At 46.2% G+C, this 22,821-nt stretch overlaps 1 protein-coding gene across 1 annotated transcript in view; it reads left to right on the top strand.

Annotated features, from left to right (window-relative positions):
- The window catches only part of TSPAN7 (tetraspanin 7), a 122,499-nt gene extending 106,728 nt beyond the window's left edge, over nucleotides 1-15,771 (top strand). Inside the window, exons 4-8 of the mRNA XM_045791626.2 lie at nucleotides 163-258; nucleotides 1,564-1,719; nucleotides 7,093-7,176; nucleotides 14,456-14,531; nucleotides 14,778-15,771. Of these exons, the coding sequence (XP_045647582.1) occupies nucleotides 163-258; nucleotides 1,564-1,719; nucleotides 7,093-7,176; nucleotides 14,456-14,524 (405 nt within the window). The 3' untranslated portion in view covers nucleotides 14,525-14,531; nucleotides 14,778-15,771. The remainder of the gene's footprint in view (nucleotides 1-162; nucleotides 259-1,563; nucleotides 1,720-7,092; nucleotides 7,177-14,455; nucleotides 14,532-14,777) is intronic.
- Nucleotides 15,772-22,821: the final 7,050 nt, after the last annotated feature.

The raw sequence follows: 22,821 nt of genomic DNA, 5'->3' as shown, positions 1-22,821 counted from the left end.
CTCAGCATATTTTCTGAGATCTTTTGTCTCAGAAAACAGGGCATTCCCTCCCTGGCCTACATCGATTCAGAAATTTTCAGAAGAGGCAATTTGGGGTAGAAGTCAGTCTGAGTCCATTTGGGTGGCGGTGGACCGGAACCACATCTCTCCTGCCTTCCGCAGATCAAGGACACCTTCCTGAGGACTTATACGGATGCCATGCAGAATTACAACGGCAATGACGAGAGGAGCCGGGCGGTGGATCACGTGCAGCGCAGCGTAAGTGACATCAGGCCTTAGACTTGGGGGCCACTGTGCGTATGGGGCCATCAGCACTTGCTGTGATTCCCGTCCTCCGGTTCCATTTCCAAGAGTTCGCACCCAGGACTTGTCCAGGGCCCAGTTATCCAGGTAATGAGCGTCAAGAGGGACCAGTGCCTGTGGCTTGACTTTCATCAGGATGAATCATGAGCGTCCCAAGGAAAGCTAGCTTGGCCCTTAAAATCCAAAGTCTTGGAAAGGAGGCGGTGAGTGCATGGCAGCCCTGCTTAGCATTGGCTCCCAAAGGCTGGCATTCTGCAAGTGGTGTCTTTAGGCTGAGTGGAGAGCTCTGGTGAGCTGTGTTTCCTGGCTTGAGCAGGGGAGCAGGGCTGGACAGTGGGCCTAGAAGAAGCTGAGGGTCTGGCAGGAGTGGGACTGCCCCAGGCTGCCTGGTGCTTTGCAGAGGACGTGAGGGAAGTAGCGGTCCCCAGCCTGGAGGTGCTCAGGGGGACAGGAGCTGGCGTTCAAGCCTCACGGCCCATCTGGATCACCTGAGGAGCTCTTTGGTTGGTTGGTGGGGGAGGGTGCGTGTTTTGTTTTGTCTTTTACTTTGGTAGTAGTATTTTTATGTTTATTTTTTTGGCATTTTGATAACATTCCAATCTCAATAGAAACGTTGCAAGAAGAGCATAAGGAACTGTATATCCTTTACCCAGATTCAGTAATTCATTTCTACTTTTGCCCCCATTTCCTTTAACATTCTCTCCATCAGGGGTTGACACACCTTTTCTGGAAAGGGTCTTGATTTATAAAAGCAGGTAGTGGGTGGGCTGTAGTTTACCAACACCAGCTCTCTCTTCCTCTTCTCTCCTTTCTCTTCCTTCCCCCCCCCAAACCATTTACTTATTGGCATAGATCCTGTGATCTATAAGCCTTACGAAGAGCTTTTCAAAGCCATTTCTGTCTCAGCTCCCCCATCAACCAGCCCGATTTAGTCGCTCCGTACCTTTAACAGCAGCCAGCCCACACAGGTGAATTCGGTGCGGAGCCAGGCCAGAGAACCCCTGCTTTACTTTGTGGCCGTGGTAAGAAAGGCAACACAACATGCAGTCTAGGACTACCTGCCTTCTCGCAGTGGAGTCGGGCTCCCCAGTGAGCGTGACGGTTCGCGGCGCCTCAGCTCGCCTTCGCTCACCAAAGCCGTGCCTGTTGACTTAGGGCCTCGGCCCGAGTTTCTCGTTTGAATGGCGCAGGGTGGCGAGGCGGGGGCCCACGGTGTCTGTGACCCGCGCACTTGGGTTCTTTCCCTTTCCCCCGCGACAGCTGAGCTGCTGCGGCGTGCAGAACTACACCAACTGGAGCACCAGCCCCTACTTCCTGGAGCACGGCATCCCCCCGAGTTGCTGCATGAACGACACCGACTGCAACCCCCAGGACCTGCACAATCTGACTGTGGCCGCCGCCAAAGTGAACCAGAAGGTGGGCGTCCTCTCAGCCCTGATGGGATCCGTGGTGAAGGTTTTGGGGGGGTGGTGGAGGCTTTTGGTGTGTGTGTTTCTGTGAAACTGTGACAAATGGGTTAGAAACGGCAGTGTAGGTGAACGTGCAGAATCTTTCCCTGTGGCCCTGCGCTGCCTGGGACAGGGCACCCGAGGCTGTCCGCTCTGGAGGAGCAGCTGTGACGCAGCAAGAAGCCACCGGGCGCGGGGAGGGAGGTCGAGCAACCGTTCCTGTTCACCTGGTGCTGATGTCAGACAGGGAGTGTGGCCTTGCTTCTTTCTGGCTGTCTTTCTTCTGCTTACGCTACCTTCTAAACATGGAATTGTTCACAGCTGGGTGCCAGTCCTTAGCAGGAAGGGGGACGAGAGTTGACAGACAACATCTGCTTCTGCCAGGAGGGTGGCCTTCATTTTAGGGGGTTCTCTGCTCTAGGAAAAGAAATCAGCAACTCCATTTCAACTCACTGTCAGCATCCTGACTCCCAAAGAAATCAGAGAGAGAGAGAGTAAGAGAGAGAGAGAACTGGCTAAAAGAAATTATACAGGTAGTACACAGTGAAAATGAGGGAAATAAACTTTCAGTCGTCAGAAGGAAGACCGATTCTGTCTTCCACTCCACAGAGAATATGGCGAAGGCGTGATAAAACATGTATGAAGGCTGTGTCCGTATTCTTAAACATTTAGAGAAATGCCACATAGAAAATGTGTTTTGGTAAAGCAGAAGGGAGGAAAAAAACCAACCCTGCTGTTGACTTTACCTGCTGTTACTCAGCCATCGGGTAAATTTTCTTTTCTTACTCAGATAAAATTCTGTTCTTCCAAGGTCTTCAACACTTGATGTGATCTGGGCCAGCTACTGAATAATTCATAGAAGATAGCCATCCTCTCAAGATGAGAATGTTAAGAGACAGTTTCTGTATTTTACCCATCTAATGTTGGTATTTGTAGCATAAATGCTGCAGGGCACTGTTGCCATTCTAGAAGCTCCTTTTGTCATCCTGGGCTTATTGCTTGTTATTGATAAGCTGAGGTAAGATGTTCCGCGCTGACCACTTCTTGTCTTAGCTAAGAAGACATCTGTTCCTCTTGGAATTTTCTTATGAACCCAGAGGTTGAGGCTTCCTTTGCCTCTCATCGGTAAGGTGACTTCCGGTCTCTTCATGGGCAGCCCCACTGAGCCCCCGGAGATGTCCATATGCCGCCATTTTACGAAGCACCGTGCGTACCCAGCTCCAACGGACACTCCAATTATAAAAGGCGACCTGGAAGTCGGGAGCATGGGCAGTTTGAATTCCGGCTCGGCCACCTGCAAGGGCTGACCTTTCTTGGTCTTATTTTCTTATTTTTCTCCACTGTAAAAGGGAGATGATCATTCCTGCCTCTTAGGACTGAGCGGAGGGCTGAAGAAGATGAAGTAGCTGACGAACTGTGAAGTGTGCTGTTCAGTGTCAACTGCAGTGCGAACAGCACCTGGGTGATGGGGGTGATGGTGAGGTTTGTCTCCCGCCGTAGCGCGCTGTCCTCTATGAGCAGGTCCTCAGAGGGAGGTTCTCGCATGAGTCTTCCAAAGCAAGTTTAGAGTCCGAGCCTATAGTGCATCTCTATGGTCTTTAGAATTATTTCCAGAAAGAAAGTAACTTTTTTCCTCCATTTCATTCATTGATAACCTGCAAATTGACCTCACTCCCTGCCTCCCCCCCACCCCCATCCTGCTGGATTTACATTTTCCTGGGGCCCTCAGATACCTGGAGAAGGGGCTTACCTTCTCTAACCTGGCTTTCTCTGTGGAGAAAAAATGAGTAAAGACTGAAATGTGTCTACTGGGTCTCATGCGATGTTCCCGTTTGGGGCCCACACAGACCTCTGAGACAGATGAAGGCCCGGGTCTGAGTCTCAGACGCCTCACCCATAAAAGGCAGGAGTTCGGGCTGGGGTGAATATGCTAATATTCTAGGGGAATGTTAGCCCCTCTCTCCTGACTCCGTCCCCCGGGAGGCTTAACTGCTGCCACCCTGTGTTCTATGGAATCCTGTTGTCTAGAACACATGCATCCTAAATCCCTGTAGATCTTTTTGTGTCTTGAACCCTACGATTTAATAGCACAGAAACATGACTCTTGGCTCTCACCTGGCAGCCGGGGAAACCTGCCTTGTACAAGTCACTGGGAGAGAGGGGGAGGGAGGTGAGACTAGTTAAACAGGGCGTTTATTGTTTTGTGTAGGGAGATGGGATTTGTTTTGCTTTTGCCAGCAAGATGTTGAAATATCTCCAAGTTCACGCGGCTGACAGCACTGACTGAGCCCCTGCTCCATCGGAATTCTTGACATTTTTTAAGAGCAACGGCAAGAGGGAGAGAGAGAGTTATTCTGGCTGGCAGCTACCGAGACACCTCTTCCCAGAACCCGACTGGGACTAGCTGTCTACTCCTCGTATTGCTAGTCCACCGTGTACAGACGTTGCCCATGGGTGACTGTTGGTTTTGACATGCCGAGAGGGCCAGCAAAGGACCTGTTCTGTTTCTGGATGTTTCCTAGGACACTTAGCAGGTCTCTGTAGGTTTCTCTCACACCGGACCACCAGGCTTTCATTTGAGGAAATGAAAAGAGATTGCTGTGGGCAGATAAGATCACGGTGTAGTGGGGAATGTGAGGTGGAACGCAATCATGGTCTTGCCGTCTGCAGATCTGAGCTGAGACCTGGAGAATGGGCTCACGGGTCTGCCTGGTGAGTAACAGAGGAATCCAGAGATGGAAAGCTTTGATTTCAACCTTGGTCTTACACTGTTTAGACAATGACAAAGAAGCAAAATCACTTCTATCTTTTCATTTGTAAGGAACCCTGCCACTGATAGGATTCATTAGTTTGCTTTCTTCTTTGGAATGAAAAGCCATGGGAGAACTTTTCTTCTGGAAGAGTGCTCCTCAAGCTTTAATGGGCAGCTGAAACATCTAGAGATAGTGATCACAGTTATTAAAATTCATTAAAAATGAGCAACCCAGGGATTTGGCAGATTCTGATGGAGGAAGTATGGAGTGAGGCCGCTGATTCTGCATTTCTAGGAAGCTCTCAGGGGCTACTGCTGCCCCTGGAGGAACCCCACTTTGAGGAGCAAGGTTGAGAGAGAACGATTTTGTCACAGTTGTTTCCGGTTTCTCTTGCTGGTTGGAGTGGGCTTATCAAAAATGTGATTGACTCTGCTCCGAGTCTCCTACAAATGGAACAGAAATCATATGTCAGAAAAATATATTCTGCTTACATGCAGAATTGAAGTTCATAGGAAAAATATCTATGTCAAGATATATTGCAGAGTAAGAAAATCTCCTGCCTCGCTTTTCTCTGGTCTTCATTGTTGGGTTTGGGTTTCCATATCTTGAGGTGACCTACCACTGGCACTGGGCTGAACTTCATCCCTCTGCCCAACCATCACCGTGGGGGGGGGAGAAGATACGGTCATGATACCCACCTGGGCAAAACGCAGTCTTAGCTGCTACCATCTGGGAAAGTATTCCGATATCCATCTCTCTTCTCACCTTGAATTCTTCCTAACCCAACCTGCTCTCCCTTCCACTACCTTTTGAAAAGTAGTGTGATAGATACTTTCACTAGTAAAAACGAAATCAGCAAGCAGTCTTCTACTACAAAGGGAGAATCAAATTTCAAAATTCCTCATGAGCAGAAACATATTTCCTTTCCCACCCGCCCCCAGCCTTCAAATTTGCATCAGCTAACCAAGGAGTATAGTTGGCCCATTGCATTGAAAACACGTGTCAAAGCACTGCTGCTAAGTTAACGCACTTCTCTGCAGACGGACTGCAGATGCATAAAATATCACTTATTAGAAGGTACAGTGCTGGTAGAATTTTCATAAGCTATGAGACATGTTAAATTGCTAAATTTTGAATTTCAATGTGGGAGACATGGTTTTTTGTGGTCTTCAGATATTATTGCAATTTAGTGTGCCTTTCTTGATAAACAAAAATCCTTTTTACCCTGTTTATGAAATTAATGTCTTGATTTCTGCAGACTTTATATATTCAAGTAGAAGCCATTTTTCAGAAAACTGGAAAAAGACCACGTCTTCTGAGACTGTATAAGTCAGTTCAGAAATCTAGGCTGACTTGACCCAGTTTCAAATAAATATACATATAAACACACACAGACACACACACACACACACACACAGAGTTCAACCTTTCAGGCGTTTAACAGGAAGAGTCGGCTTTTGTCTTTGCGTCATGGGTGAAACACAAAATGTGGTGTTTTCTACCTGGACTAGGTTGATAAAATAGAATCCCGAATAACAACAGCAAAAAAAACTTGTTTAGCAACATTGTTGAATTCCAGCCAGATCATTAATTCTAAAGAAAGGTGATTCACTTTATCAGTATTACACTAACATTGAAATTGGTTAAAATGGGTGTTGGTTTTCGTCACAACATTTGGAGACTTCATAGTATGTTAAAGGGAAATTCACTTCATTTTATGGATGAAGTTATTGACATCTAGAAAGGAGAAGTGAGGGGCGCCTGGGTGGCTCAGTCGGTTAGGCGTCCCACTCTTGGTTTCGGCTCAGGTCATGATCTCAGGGTCGCGCAGGCAGTCTGCTTGAGATTCTCTCTCTCCCTCTCCCTCTGCTACTCCCGCTCTCTCTCTCTCAAAATAAATAAATAAATCTTAAAAAGGAGATGTGATTTATTCAAGGTCACATAGTAAATATATGGAAAAGATGACTTTAAAACAGGTTTTTCCCTGTTAAAAAATAAAGTTAATGGTCTCCTTAGGAAGAACCCCCAAATACCATAAAGGTGGCAGGCATTCAAACACCCCCCCTCCAACCTGACGGCTTCACTTTATTTCTCTAAGATTATATCACTGGTTGTCAAAATGCTAGTAACTCTGTTTATTATGCTGAGTCTTTCTGTGCAAGGAGTGGAATGCCTCCTATGGTTGCAGTCTGTGGGGTTTGCCTCACAGGTCTGACAGATCTGCTACTCTTAATCCTACCACCGAAACATTTCTGGATGAAGCTACGTATCTGGGACTTCTTTAAACTAATCCAGCCAGGGGAGGAGAGCTGGGGAGATGTAAATGAAACCAGATTGGCCACATGTTCATTCTGAGGTTAGAGAGTCACTTGGGGGGGGGGGTCACAGTATTACTCTCTGTACCTTTCCGTATGTTTGAAATTTTCCTTTTTTTAAGTTTGCAGAGAATGCTAGTGAGTTCCTAGGGTGAGTTGCAGCTGTATTTGCCGACTGTGGGTCAGAGTGTATGTGGGGAGTAACACAGCCGATCCTGGCCTGGGTGTGAAATGCGTCTCTGAGGCTCCCGCTCTGTCTCTCTCTCTCTGCAGGGTTGTTATGATCTGGTGACCAGTTTCATGGAGACCAACATGGGAATCATCGCTGGAGTGGCGTTTGGAATCGCGTTCTCCCAGGTAGGCCGTGTCATTGCGCAGGCAGGCCTGGCCTCCCCCGGCCTCCCGCCTGGGCTTCCGTCCTCAGTCTCTGGATTCCCCGCCTGCCCCCTGGGCCTCAGGAGAGGCTGATAGATGGGGTCAGAGCTCCTTGCTCATTAGTCCTCAGGTCATCTGTTTATTGATTTTCCTTTTCCAACTTAAATGAAGTTTTGCCATCAAGGGAATATCGGTTACAGTTCAACTAATGACTAGCTCCAGAAAACAACTTGCTTCTTCTGTAGGTCAAATGGAGGTTAACTGAACAAAGTGCTGGCTTAATTGGAGCATAAACGACTCCCAACATCAAATGGCTGATCTGGATTCGGGGGAGGCTTTTTTCCCTGGTTGACCTGTCCCTGTTTTGTTCTTCGTTCCTGGCGATTATGCACGAGCTGTCTCCCTTCCCAGAAAGCCTACGGTTAGCGAACTTCATCTTGCAAGCATTACTTTCATCCTAAGTTTGACTGTCGTTCCTTAAGAGGAAACGGAATTTTTGTCAGTTAAATTGTGTAGCCCTTTATCTGCACCCAGCCTCTGTAAAAAAAAAATGGGAGAAGTCATTCTGCCAGCGGCGTGCGCCACACGTATTCAAGGCTAGAACAAGAGTGAGCTGACTCTTCAGTTTGGCCCCTCTGCCCCCCGCAGGGCAGTACCCACAGGCCTCCGATCTCCCAGCCCAACGATCACGTTGCGACGACAGTGCCGCGCGTGGGAGGACTGGCATGTATACTTTACCAGATGAAAACTCGATATATGTTTAACTCAGATTGTTTTCAGACCAACAGATCATTTTTCCAACAAAGCCCAATTAACATTCTCTCGGTAATGTTTCCACCACTCTAATTTCCCCTGCCTGAATGCTATATTTGCTCTCTCAGACTATACTTACCTTCTCCCTGCCCCCCATACCGCCTGCCTTCCTGCCCAGCAATGCAGATGCACATTCCTTCTAGCCCAGTTCGTTCTTCTAACTTTTTAATCGAAATGCGGCATATACGGAAAAGATGTAAATTATAAATGCACAGCTTACTAAATCAGCACAACGTGAACATACCTGTGTCACCCTCACTTAGATCAAGGACCAGGACATGGCCTAGTAGTTTTTGCAAAGATAGGGTTTCGCCCTGGGTCAGTTGACAGACTTCTTCCTCAGCAGTGACAGAAACCTGGGTGACTTTTCCTCTCACAAGAGCACGTGGACTCATCCCACGGGAGTGCGTGCGCTCCTGTGGCGCCTTCAGCGTTCTCTGACCATGATTCTTCGTTGTTTGCAGCTCATGAAGGGAATTAAGCCCGCAACACGCAAACCAAGATGGCACTGCAAACAGTGCCAGTCCGTCTCCAGAGACGTTTCCCAACAGTTGCCGCCCCACGCTTTCTTCCGACTGCTACCCTACCTGAGTAGTAATACTTCGGGGATGCGTCGGTAATGCCAGGGGACGTTTCTGAGGCTCCGGGACCCGCGTCCGATACAGACGTGCAAGGTGCCCTGGAGAGCTGACACATCTGTCTGTGCATGTATCTGCAGGGTCAGGTTAATGCCCCTGACAGGCCAGACGCATGCTTGGTGCCTGGGGACTACTGTCCCCTCGGAGGAAGGAATATAGGTGAAGTCTCCCCTGATGGCTCTCCCGGAACCATAAAGGGACGTGATGCCAATACTCTCCATGGGGAGAAGAGAGCCTCACAGAGCCTGGAATCTCATGGATAAAATGTCATGTCATCTAAGAATATTCCTGCACGGCCAGGAGGGGCACGGGGGATTCTCCCATTTTCATTAGTGAGGTGCACCAAGTCATGAAGGATCTGATTAAGACCTCTCTTCTACTTCTCTCTCATGCTTCCCTATGAAGTGTGGGGGGGATTTCTGCTTTAGACAGATTGCCTGATGAGCATTAATCTGTCTGTGCTAGCCTTGAAGAAATCCCCAACATGGGGATTGTGGAGTTTGCTCTGTGGCCCTCTGGGGGCAGTGAGAGAGGGAGGGGCCAGCATCCCTGAGGGAACCCACAAACAGAAACTCTCTGCAGAGACTTTAGGTCTCATCAAGGTACCACACAGTTGTTGGGATAAGACAACAAAACACAAAGCCCAGTGGCATCGCCTAGCCAATACCATTCACCCATAGGACCAGACAGGTGCAGCGAGGCCGAGACGTGAGACCTGCCTGCCATGCTCAGTGGGAGGCAGGGGAAGAAGAGCCATGGCTGCCTTTTACTAGCGTGACGTCCTAGGAGCTGCAGTTTTTAATGGCGCCAGCAGCCGCAGGGTTTCTGGAAGCTGAAGCTGGCTTCCAGATAGCCAGTAGATCCAGGGCCTCTCCGGGACAGCGGTGGCCACCAACCAGACGCCCATTCAGGAAGAACCAGCCATACCGGTCCTGGTCAATAACCCAGAACCCAAGCTTTAGGCACATGTATTCAAAATTTTTAAGACTGGTGTCAGAGTCAAACCTAGCAGATGTTGGCTGATGTAGGCGAATCAGTCACGTTGGCCAATGTCTTGGCCATCCTATACTAAGCAGGCTCTCCTGACTAGAGGCCAAAGTAGGTAGAAAGGAACAGAGCTCTGTCACGTATTCTCTCCCCCCCCCCGCTTCTCCCTCCCCCCTTTCCTCTCCCGCCCTCCACCTGCTCCTTGCCCTTTCCCTCACCTGCTCTGCTGACACCCACATCCATGCTATCATCTGTGGGAACAAACTGGCCTTGCACATCCGTCATGTCAGAAATTAAAGGCGGTATAAGGAGGAAGGCAAACTAAGCCGAGTCTTGCCTTTCCATAGACTGTGCAAATACTTGGTCCCTGGTTAGCTCGTTTAGCCGATTTGAAGCCCTCGAGTTCTGTTTTGGGGCAGCAGGATTGGGCAGGCATTCAGTGCTTCTCTTCACAAACTCCCATGGCCTGAGCCCTCTCAAGGGAAAACCCATCTGTCTGGACTCAATGGGCAGGTCCTGCTCCCCTGTAAATTCCTAGCAGGAAGTTGAGTGTTTTGGCAGGGGACCTCCTCCCTGCACCTTTGGAGCTACTCTTTTACTCAAGGGAGCTTGGAGAGGGAGACACACACAAGCAGTGGGTGAGTGTGTGCGCGTGTGCCCGCGTGCGTGCACGAGAGGGACAGGGAGAGAGGGGATGAGAATGGGACTATCGCCCGCGCCCCTCCCCTTGGTTGGCCTTCTGCTGTGTGTTGCAGGCAGGGAGTGGGAACACTTCCAATGTAAATGGACACAGGCCTTCACTAGACGTGGATTAATCCTCCACGTCACAGAATAGTCCTGAGTGGGGATGGTAGAGCTATTTTCCAGAAGGGGAGGGTTGAGTGGCTTGCTTGCGGTTGGGCTGCTATTCTGATCCAGGCTTACGGTTCTGACCTCCCCACCTAGCCTGCCGTATTAAACATTTGGGCCAAGGATCACCCTTGTTCTAGCCTCAGACAGCACTTAAAGGGAACTCGTTTTGTGCTTTTATAACGAAAGGAGTTGAGTCTCTGAAATTGAAAGGAAAAAGGTAGTCATCAAAAAATACAGGTCCTCCTCCTACCCACCCATCCCCTGACCCTCACCCCTGCGGGGCCTCCCCCGGGGCCCAGAGGCTGCTGGGATGATTCATTATGAACCAGGAACTCTTTTCTGGGACTTGTTGACCTTTTCCATGGAGAGGGCTGGACAAAGCTGTCGATAGCCTTGACGAGACACGGCCAAAGAAGGCTAACGGAGCAGTTCACTTACTCCCCCGGTATCTTCAGGGCCTGAGATGGTCCCTAATAGCACTTATACAGTTTTAGGTCAAACCAGATTCCTTGGCACTTGCCCAAGACATGGAAGTTTTATTTAGTCTCCCACCTCGGTCATTAGCATACAGTCTCCACAGGCTTTATAAGGATCTAAGTTTTTCACCTATTGCTTGTCGCTTGCTTGTTCAGAAAGTTGCCTTTACAGCTTTGCTGTCCTCTCTGTGGACAGGAATCAGGAATTGGGCCACCGTTGCCTCCCATGGTGATGGCAGGGACGACGCCCTCGGCCTCTCGCCCCTTACCTCTCTGGTCTTTGCTGGCCTGGGCCCCACCTCTCTTGCGCCCCTCTCTCCTACCTCTTGGCATCTGCCGGGTCCCCGTGATTTGCAGAGCCCCAGGGAGACAACCCATGTCCCTCGAGCTTCGTGGCGCTCGGACCTCTCAGGCTGTCTATGTGGGAGGGCCTTGAGAAAGCCTGGAGTCAGCCTTCTGTTAAGTAGAGGCCCTTTCTTCTCTCTCCCCCTCTCTGGTTTCTCAGTTCTCGAAGCGGCAAAATGTCCCAGAGGCTTCCATGACCCAAAAGAAAGCAGAATATAGTACTGACAAGGCAGACAGTGGTAAAAATAAAATGTCACCTCAAAAAAACTAGATGGAGATGAATTACAGAGTCTTAGTCAACCAAATATAAGTAATCTGGTCTAAAACTCCGGAGGCTGTCTGGCACCAGGCCTTTCACCAGCCGCGGGAACGGCAAGGGGTGGCTCTGGGGTCTCCGTCCTGAAGGGTTTCCAGCATGAGAGACCAACCCCCTTTTCCTCTCTCCATCCGGGGCTTAAAGCAGAAGTCTGGCCCAGTGCCTACTGACTGCAGCCTTGATACACCCCAGCAGCGTGCTTCTCGGGGGCACAGAGCATACCGCTGCTCCTTGAGGTTTTCCATATGGTTAGCCTGGAACAGGTTTTCGTCTATATAAGGATGGACATTTCTGTCTACAGATGAACTGGGTCTAGTGGCAAGCAAGCGTTTGTCCTGACTCACACTGAGGCAGAGCCCTGACGGCCTGAACAGGCTTCCCGTTACGTACCCAGAAATGACCTGGTAACGGCTGCTATGAAATATAGGGTGCTTCTCCCAGCTACTGACTTTCCCTTAACTTGGTACTTAGAGAGGTGAGAGGTCAAAGTTTTCTCTCAAATATGGTAAAAACACTATAGCAAATTTGAAATCCGTAACCCTGCGAATAATCCAAAATGCCTACCACACCCCAAATCCTAGTTTTTCTTGCACTAGAATTTAATAAAATAAAAGCCAGTGTGTACAAAATACTGTTTTCATATAGCTTGTAGGAACCTCAGTTCAGGATGCTTTTTTTTTTTTTTTTTTTAGGAAAACAAATTCCTTAGTAGATGTTGGAAAATAATTTTAAAAATCTGTCGTCTTCTGTGGGCAAACAGGAGGTATGTTCCTGCCCCAGAAATATAAAACTCAGTAAGGTGTTTTTTTGTTTTGTTTTGGTTTGGTTTTGGTTTTTTGTTTTTTAGAAAGCATCTTTCTTTTTTCAAATTTTTTATTTAAATTCAATTTAGTTAACATGTACTGTATTATTAGTTTCAGGGTAAAATACAGTAAGTTTAAAAGTAAGTAGCTTTCATTTGTACCGATACTTGTTTCTGTGACAAAGTATGTCCAGTGCTTAAAAATGATGCTGTTCCTGTTTTGGGAAAAAAAGAAGTGGAAGCACATGCTATATTTCCCTGAAAGCAGAAATTTTAGATACAAGAAATATTTAAGCATTCTAAGGAGTCTTCTGGCTGTGTGGCTCACGAATTGCCATGGAGGCCAGGATTATCAGCACTGAATTATGGGAGCGTTGCAAACCACGGAGTAGAATGGTCACTGTCCTAAGTGCTTCAAGCACACGTGAGCTCAACAGGGAAACACGAAACACGAAACTGATCAGCTTTACAAAGAAAAAAGAGTTGAGGGACTCGAGATGAAACGAAGAGATACCCACGGAAACCCCTCTGTCCAGAGTTTGCAATGCAAGGCAGGAAGGAACCCCTGATAGCGTGAAACAGAGAAGTGATTTTGGAAAGGACAGGGTCTGGGCTGAGCTGTAGGGGTGGGGGGCCAGGAAAGGGGCTGTCCTCCGACAGGGGAAGGACAGTGGAACCTTAAGCCCTCTGTGAGCTACCAGTGTGGTTTGGGGGAAAAATGTTTAACCTCCCCTGAGCCCATTTTCTTATCTGGAAGGTTGGGATGGTCATATTGTGCAGGGATGTGGTGAGGGTTAAATAACGTGGTACACTTGGATATGCTATACCTCTAATGCTTGCTTGTTTTTTGGCCGAAATCTGATCTTTAAGAGTATCGAGTGTGTTAGGGGCACCTGGGTGGCTGAGTCGGTTAAGTGTCGGACTTGATTTTGGCTCAGGTCATGATATCAGGGTCATGAGATTGAGCCCCAATTCGGGCTCTATGCTCGGCATGGAGCCTGCCTGAGATTCTCCCCACCTGTGCTTTCTCTCTCTCTCTCTCTCTCTCTCTCTCAAAAAGTATCAAGTGTGTTCTGGTGTACATTGGTCCCAGAAAATGGCGGGGGGGTTAATTTGTGTCATTTGGCACAGAATTCTGGAGGTTACAGCCATGGTTCCTTTGGTGGTTTGGTGGTTTGGGCAGGATACTATGTATTTTGTGGCACAAAATGAGGTTGGCCAGAGCCTTGGTAGGAGAAAGGGGGAGTCCAATAAGGTGGTGATTTTTCCTCACCTGATGGAACTTACGGTTTTTATATTTCACAGCATAGTTTTGCTTTTAAAAAGGAAGATAAGAATCAGGGATTTCAGCAAGAAAGGTAGCCGGGAGGACTGGCACCCGACCGGGTGGGTGGAAAGCCAGGGGACCGGAGCTCAGGGGTTGCCCCCAGCCATAGTGGGACCCGGTGTGGCTGCGTGTGTCCCACCTGTAGGATAAGGGCTGCCGCGTGGCCTGCATGAACTGCTTCTCTCTCCCGGAAGGCCTGTTGGCACACCAGCGCTGGGCGCCAGCCCTCAGAGCGTCGCAGTCCGCACGTCTGAGGTGGAAACCAACATGTAGGCTTAAAATATCTATAGGGTGAGAGACAAAGAGATTGTCCTGTCAGCTAAGGATGGCTGAGCGATTGCACCATGTTGAGATATCTTCCCAATGCGCCTGTTTGGCCTTTTTGTGCATACCTTGCTAATTCTGTGGTCCTTCCATTTTTTCCCTACTGTCGTAACCTGTCAAAAGTTGTTTTTAAGCAGCCAGAGCACGCTAGAGTGGAACCTTATGACCAGTTCTAGAACCTCCAGTTGCCCTGCCCTAGCAGTCAGACCCCACCAGTCTTAGACCCCACCAGCGAAGTCACGTTCGATCTTTTTCATTAGTGCGCTTTTCCTCATTTGCATACAAAAGCCCTCGGTTGTTAAAAATTACATCTGGGGGGGTCAAAGAAGTGTGCAGGGCGGTGCCTTGAGATTGTGGTCTTCGTTTCTCTTCTGGCAACAGCTGATCGGCATGCTGCTGGCCTGCTGTCTGTCCCGGTTCATCACGGCCAACCAGTATGAGATGGTGTAAGGAGAAGGTGAGTGCACGTGGGGAGCGTTTAATTTCGGGGTTCTCCCTCTGGGGCCCACGCCGCCCTGCACATGGGCAAGGGTGCCGCCCGGCCATTCAACTCCTTGACCTCGGTGGCACCTGCGCACGTGCTGAAACCCCGTTTCCGTGGAGCTGGGGAGGATGGTGCGGAACGTCTGAACGCTGCTTTTAGCTTGCTACCCTGAGTCCTCCGTGGCGGTGAGTCACTCACGTGGTTTAATTTCTCTCGCAGTCTTTCAAGCGCGGTGGAGTCAGACACCTGTTCTAAAAAGGAACCACAGCACTCTCTGAAAGACTTCCAGAGGATGTTAGAGCACAGTACCTAACACACCCGCCCCGCGCTCCCCTAACCCCCAGCCAGCGTGCAACCGACCCGCCCGCGCAGCCTCCGCTCCGCCTGCCAGCCCGCATCCCGCGTAGCGTTCCATTTCGTGAAACCCCGTCGTGCCGGAGTGTAGCCGGGTTCCCTGCATCCAGTCCTAGTGGACCCCACCTGAGGCCCCCTGCGTGCCAGCGCCTCCATCCGTGCTTGGTCCAACTCTAGCTCATTGTAGGTGACTGGTTATCACGCCATCCCTGGCCCGGCCGGGCCCTGCATGTAGTGTGGAAGGTTCCCGCTCGCCCTTCGTCGGGATTGATAAATGCCATACCCCTTGATGTAGATAAGCTGATAGCTAAATGTTCTTTTGGCTTAATCTCCTTTGGTTTAGTTTTCCCTTTACTAAGGCCCTTTCCTACCTTGTTCAGGCTGCCTAGGCTGTGTAAAGAGAGAGAGACCTCAGTAATCGTCCGTGAGGAGAAAAAAGCCTGCGTCATGCACGAAGGAAACAGCTGAGCGTTAGGTGGCCTTCTCGCTCGTTATTGTTACGTGCCTGGGCATGTGTAGACAGCTTAGCGGCCCCATGCCTCTCGGATGAAACCTGTATAATCCTGTTACCAAGCTGTATTGTTGCTTCCTGTGAAGGAAATATTACTTCTGTTCTTCCCCAATTAATTAATTGCTCTTGTGTTATTTTACTTCTTTCTGTATTTTTTCTTTGCATTGACATTATGGACATCGAGGACCTCAGCAAATCAGTTTAAAAAATGAGTGTGAAGGGGGAACAAAAGTCAAAATATTTTTAGAAGATCTTAAGAAACAATGCCTCTGTCTAGCATGCCAACAAGAATGCATTGATATTGTGAACATTTGTGATACATGTATTAATAAATAGAATCATTACAGATTGCTGTGTTTTGTTCTTTGCTTATTGTGTAAGCTTCTAAACACATATTTCTACTTCATCTTGCTCTATAGGGGATTGGGAGTAGACCACCTTACACACTACCACACCCCTCCACGCATGCTCCCACCCTTCCACGCATGCTCCCGCTCCTCCACACGTGCTCCCACCCATCCACGCACGCTCCCACCCCTCCACACGTGCTCCCACCCATCCACGCACGCTCCCACCCTTCCACGCACACTCCCACCCCTCCATGCATGCTCCCACCCTTCCACACGTGCTCCCACCCCACAAAACTAGCTTCTGGCAGTGCAAAAACTGAAGGGTCAGACTCTTTTATGGACATTTCAGAAACCTGAATCATTTATCGTGAACAAGATGTATTGTTGGCTGCAGAAATAGAAGCTTCATATTATTTCAGGCTAGAGGCAGAAAGAATTCGGCAAAGTTTTCAAAATCCGAATGTCATTTACAAAAAAAAAAAAATGGAAACGAGCATCTATTCTTTCCTTCCTTGTTTCTAACAAGCATGTATTCTTCCCTTCCTTCTTTCTTGTCTGGATTGAAGAAACTCAGTCTGGAGAACAGATGACATCAGACCATGAAGTCGTCCCCGTGCCCTGGTTTGTACTAAAGTACGGAATCCTTACACTTGATTTAAGCGTTTTAGCAATAGGTGCAGTATAGATTATCTGCAATCTGTATTTTCCTTCTTAATGAGTCACCTTAAAAAAAAAAAAAAACCTCATGAAAGCATATATTGATCTGTTCCCAAATAAGTGGATCTAAAAAGCTCCCTCTTGTCTGTAGAACAGACAGTTCCTCTTTAAAGGGTCAACATTTTTAGGGAATTAAGATCTTTCTTGGAGTTTCCTTCGGTTTTTCTCTAACTTTCTGTGTTGCGTTCTTAGCTCATTAATTTGTGCTTTAAAAAATGTGCTGCTTTAGCTGCATTTCAGTTTTGGTTTGCAATTTTTGTTGTCTTTTATTCCAGACATTTTGCAGTTTTCTTTAGGATTTATGCACTGAACCATATAGGAATTGATTTTTTTTTTAATTTCCAAATGTGTAGAGTTTGAGGCTGCCTTTTTGTTCAAACACACTTGGTTTGTAAGATAAAGATTCTTTATTATTTGTTGAGGCTCAGTGCCCTAGTATATGGCCCCTGTTTGTTCTGTGTTGAAAGGTATGTGTATTTTCTAATTATAGGTGCAGGGTTAGAACAAGGTTGTAAATACATTCAAATAGTAAATTTTAGGACTATTGTTCAAATTGTGTGTTCTTAGGAATATTTTATCCGTTTGACCTATCAGGTTCTGAGAATGGTGCTTAAAATCCCCTACGGGGACTGTGAATTTTGTCAGTTTTTGCTTCGTGTATTTTTTTAAAAGATTTTTATTTATTTGTCAGAGGGAGAGCACAAGCAGGGGGAGCAACAGGCAGAGGAAGAAGCACGCTCCCCACTGAGCAGGCAGCAGGATACAGGACTCGATCCCAGGACTTTGGGATCATGACCCAAGCCAAAGGCAGACACTTCACCGACTGAGCCCCCCAGGTGCCCCTTGCTTCATGTATTTTTAAGCTATGTTGTTAGGGACATGCAAATTCAAGATTATGTCTCATTGATGAATTATTTCCTTTGTCATTATGGGCTGACCCTCTTTATCCCTAATTATGATTTCTCTTTTAAAGTTCATTGTGTCTGACATTATAGTTGTTATGATTACTTTTCTTTCGGTGAATATTTGCCAAGGGTATTGTTTCAGATCCCTCTGCTTTCAGCCTCTCTGTGTAATATTTTAGACGTGTCTCTTAAACAGCATATAGCTATATATTTTTTTCTTTTGTAGCTCAGTCTGAGAAAGTCTTAACTGAAAAGCTTAATCCATTTATATATTGTTATTACTGATATATTTGGTTTTATTTCTAACACATTTTTTTCCTGTCTACTCTTCATTTCTTGTTTTTCTTCGCTGCCTCTTTATTTTGAATTTATGCATTATATGTTTATTCTTTTCGTGGTTAATCTTAATTTCTTACTGTGCATACTTGAAATGGAAAGTTAATCAGAATCTCCATCTTCTTCCAAAATAACGCAAAGACCTTGGAGTGCTTTAATTCCGGGCACGTCTCGCTTAACCACCGTGCCTCCGTTCCCTGATGCGGTATTCCTGCCGTCTCCCGAAATGGATCCTGTCACTGGTTTTAGGGTTTATTTAGATTTATCTACATGCATATGAGTTTTTTGTTTCATTTTGGGTTTTTAAACATTGCTTCTTGAATCTTACCCTTTGGGGTTCAGTTTTGGGTTTTTTGAAGTGCGTGTTTTGTTTTTTATTTCATTAAGGGGTTTATATGTGCTAAATCATCTCAAACTTTGAAAAATGTCCATGTCATTCGCATTCTTGAATGATGGTTTAACTGGGGCTAAAATTCTAGCCTGGTAGTTGAAGGTAGTTCTGGCCTTCTGCTATTATTAACAATAAGTCTGATTGTTCATTTTTGGGTCATTTATCATTTCTCCCTAGTAATGTCATTCCCCCTAGTTGCCTTTAAAACCGTCTTTTCCCCCCAGTTTTATTGAGATATAATTGACCTATAACATTGTGTAAATTCAAGATGTACAGTGGGATGATGTGACACGTGTACATTGTGAAATGTTTACTACAGTAAGGTTGGTTAACACATCCTTCACTTCATATAATTCCCAGTTTTGTTATTGTCATGATGAGAACATTAAAGGGCTCCCTTCATATCAACTTTCAAGTATATAACACAGTATTTTTAACTGTAGTCACCATGCTGTATGTTACAATCCCGGAACTTATAAATCAAAGTTTCTGCTCTTTGACCAACATCTCCCCATTTCCTCCACCTCCCAGGACTAGGTCCTGTTCTTTTTATAGATGCTAAAAAAAGACAATTGCATGCTGACCTTTGGATAGCCGAATCATGGTTAGTACCAGACAGCCTTGGTCATCATTGCACGTAAAGCACCCGGAAGAAAATAACGCGGGTCTTATACTGATGCTACTCCGGCGCTGTTGGATTGGGTGTTTTAACGCTTTGAATCTAATTGCCAAATATTCTTCTTTCTAATCTTTATGCAAAAACAACTCACTGAAACACTGGAAGACTCTCCCTTTGTGATACTCTTCCACATAGGATGGACTTTTCCGTCGTCTGTGTCGCATGGAGCCTTTCATTTTGTTTCCATGTCCTTATTTCTTGAAGAGCATCCTGGATCACTTCCTAGGTTATGTCTTCCAGTTCTTTCCTCAATTTTGTCTAATTATTTTTAATATTCTGTAACTTATTTTTCTTTTTTTTTTTTTTGGTCAAAATCTTCTGTTCTTTTTCTTTAGTGGCCTTTTCTTTCACTGACTTCCCATCTTGTCTCTGCTAATCCTCAACTGTGTTTATCCTTTCTTTCAGATATTCTGATATCTAAAGTTCGTGAGTGCTAATCCTCTTGGACGTTGGATTTGCTGACCGTCACTCATTCTAGATTGTTCTCTTATATTTTTAGTTTCTGTAAGTAAGCTTCAGGGAGGATTTTTAAAAATGCCTTCTTATTTGGGATGAATTTTAGATTTATGCAGAGGTTGCAATGACAATACAGTGATTTCCTGCCAGTCCCCCCGATGTTAACACCTTCTATTACCCCTGGTACATTTGTCAAAACTAAGAAACCAACACTGGTACATTACTATTAACTAAACTCCAGATTTTACTTAGATTTCACCAGTTTTTCCTCCAATGTCTTTTTGTTGCTGTTGTTCTAGGATCCAATCCAGGATATTACGTTACATGTAGAGAGTGGATTGATTTTTCTGTGGTAGTACCATGCTATCTGGGTTATAGAATTGTCCCTGTGGAGAGATTTGCATTTGTTTAGCCAGGCACCCAGAAGTTTTGTTGATCCGGAACCAGATTTTATATTAGCTTCTCAGCTTGAGGAATCATATACAACATAGGTAGTATAAATTTAGACTCCACACCTGTACATGTTTGTTATTTCTATAGGTTTTTTCCTACTTTCCCCTTCACTGGATTTATGCAGGGTCATGCGATACAGATCATTTCTCAGTGTGGGCCCGAGAATATGTCTCTTGACCCTTTGTAAGGGTTCAGTTCTCCAGGCATTGAAGAGTTACTAGGTCCAATACCCACCACACCCTCTACCCCGGTCCCTGATAGAACACAGCCCATGAGCCTGTTGCTCCAGCTTTAAGTTTCTTTGTTTCTCTTGGTGGTTCATCTTTTTGTCTTCAGATGTGTAGTTAATTCTTTTTTTTAAAAGATTATTTATTTATTTGACAGAGAGAGAGAGAGAGATAGCCAGTGAGAGAGGGAACACAAGCAGGGGGAGTGGGAGAGGAAGAAGCAGGCTCCCAGTGGAGCAGGGAGCCCGATGCGGGACTCGATCCCAGGACTCTGGAATCACGCCCTGAGCCGAAGGCAGACGCTTGACGACTGAGCCACCCAGACACCCCAGATGTATAATTAATTCTTAAACACACTTTTATCCACTCTGAGGTTCTGCCTAGTGTGTATGGCTTCATTTGTTTTTCAGTTTTTCATGTTACCAGGACCTATATTCTATTATTTGCAATATATTGCATGTTGCCTCCTTGTTCTCTAATTGTTTCGTGTGTAAATAATTTCACTCACAGTTGGTTAGGATCTTTTAACAGTATTCTTGAGGGTGAGGACAATGTCAGTACTGCCCTTATATCCCCACAGTGACTGGCAAAAAAGAACTTTTTAGGTTCTCAAATTACTTCGTAAATAACAAATGAATGAATTCTAAGTCCTTAAACTATGTGCCAGGAGCTTCACTGGTCTTATGTACATATATTTTCTTCGTTTATTTTAGTTGTTCCTTGAGTCCTATTTGTTATTTTATCGCTAGAATTCTATGGCATTCTATTTTTGCCTCATGTCTTGTTTTCCATTTAATGTATTACTATTTTTATCTCATGGATTTGTCATAGTTTCTCTCACTGTCCTCAATATAAATAACTCTTCATGTCTTGAGTAGTACCGGTATGATCCAACACAGATTCTTACTTAGACTTATAGTTAGAATCCTGAGATTTTTGTTTCCTAGAGGAGGAAAAGTGGTGGCTTCTGTCTCCTAATAGAACCTTCGAGATAGCTGTATAAATAGGTTAACGCTCTGTGTACGCACAGCAAGTTTGACCTATTACCCAGTACTGTTTGCCACAGAGAGCTGCCAGGGCCCGGAGGAATTCCTTTATCTGTTCTTGGATCCTTTTGATCCATTGTGTGATGTTTCCAGGGAGTAATAGAACTTAATTCAAAGAAGAGTGATAGAAGACTTACTGGATTTAGGCCATGGGACATGCGAGGAAGAAGATGTCTTCAAGCAGTGTTGATTAATTTCCATGTATATAGCAGATCGTGCACGCATCTTTTTACTGGAATAATTTAGGTCTGTACAGTTGATTGTGAAAAGGTCAATATAACATCTTCTATGAATACAGATGTATTAGTCACCTATTTCTTTATGAAAATTACCCCATCACTTAGCAATTTAAAATAACAAACACTTATTATCACAGTTTCTATGGCTCAGGAATCCAGGCGTGGCTCAGCTGGGTGCCTCTGGTTCTCAAGGTCTCTCATGCAGTTGCAGTTAAGCTGTTGGTTGGGGCTGCGATCTCCTTTAAAGGCTCAGCTTGGGGGAGGGAAATCCGCTCTGGCCTCATTCAGGTGCTCATTGACAGGTCTTGGTCCCTCGCCACAGGGACCTTTCCATAGGATTGCCCTGTCCCTCCATAGGCGGACTCGGCAGCTGACTTGCCCCAGGGTGAGAGATCCAAGAGAGAGGGACTAAGAATGTTTAAGGCAGAAGCCACTTTCTTACAACCTAACCTCAGAAGTGACATGCCATCGCTTCTCTAAAACTCTATTTGTTGGAAGTCAGTGAATAAGTCTAGTCCATGCAGAAAGGGAAGGGATGACTTGAAGGTGTGAATGCCAGCAGGCTAGGGTCACCAGAGGCCACTTTAGAGGCTACCTGCCGCAACTAGATTTGCTTCCCTTTGGGACATACTGAATGACACACCCAGTTGACAGAGAACAGTAACTAAACTGAGGAAGAGGACTTTTGTACAATAAGTTTACACTCCACTGTCATTGATCTTGGTGTTTTCCGTTCATTTTTTCATCACTAGCCAAAGCTTGCTTCCCCCCCCCCCCCCGTTTTGGCACCACTTCCTCAAATATTTTTCTTTAGGAGTTAGAATTTGTGATAGTCAGCAAAATCAAATGCTGCAAGTTTCCAAATATTAGAACTATTTTTCATTATCTTGGAAGATTTTCTAATTTGTTCATGTCTACTATCTTTTGGAAAAAAAATCTAGTAATTATCTCATTTCTGTACTGCCACACACCTCTTGGCGAATTAACCCTGAAGAGAAAACATTAAAAGTAAATGACTTGGTATTTGATTTTTAACCCTTTCTTCCATTACCTTCACGAGGATCCTTTTAAAGGATGCTGGCTGCAGTTGAAGGGATGGAGCAGTGGGGTTGATACTGGTTCTATTTGTAATTTCTTTGGTAGCAAGAAGATCACATTTTTAAGAGGACATTGATAAACTGATAGATGAATATGTCCAAAGTACTCTCCAGAATAGTAAGCATCTAGAAATCATGTTAGAGCTGAAGGGATTTGTGACAGCCTGGTTATGCAGGTTTGCGTGCAGGGGAGTGCGGCATGTTGGGGAGGTATGGAAAAGCATGGGAAATAATTTTTTTATTTATTTGAGAGAGAGAGAGAGAGAGAGAGAGCAAGTGAGCACAGAGGCAGAGGGAGAAGAAGACTCCCCTGCTGAGCAGGGAGCCCGACTCAGGGCTCAATCCCCGGACCCTGAGATCATGACCTGAGCCGAAGGCAGACATTTAACTGGCTGAGCGCCCCAATAATTTTCTTTTTTAAAGATTGAGTTCGTGAGAGCTCAAGCCTGGGCCATCTGCACACTCTCCTCCTGGGCAGTTTTACCCATCGCTGTTGCTCAAG

Source organism: Ursus americanus, chromosome X (genome assembly GCF_024610735.1).
Source record: "Ursus americanus isolate L20-20 chromosome X, mUrsAme1.1.p, whole genome shotgun sequence".
Classification (NCBI taxonomy): domain Eukaryota; kingdom Metazoa; phylum Chordata; class Mammalia; order Carnivora; family Ursidae; genus Ursus; species Ursus americanus.
This window is presented reverse-complemented; position numbering and strand designations above follow the sequence as displayed.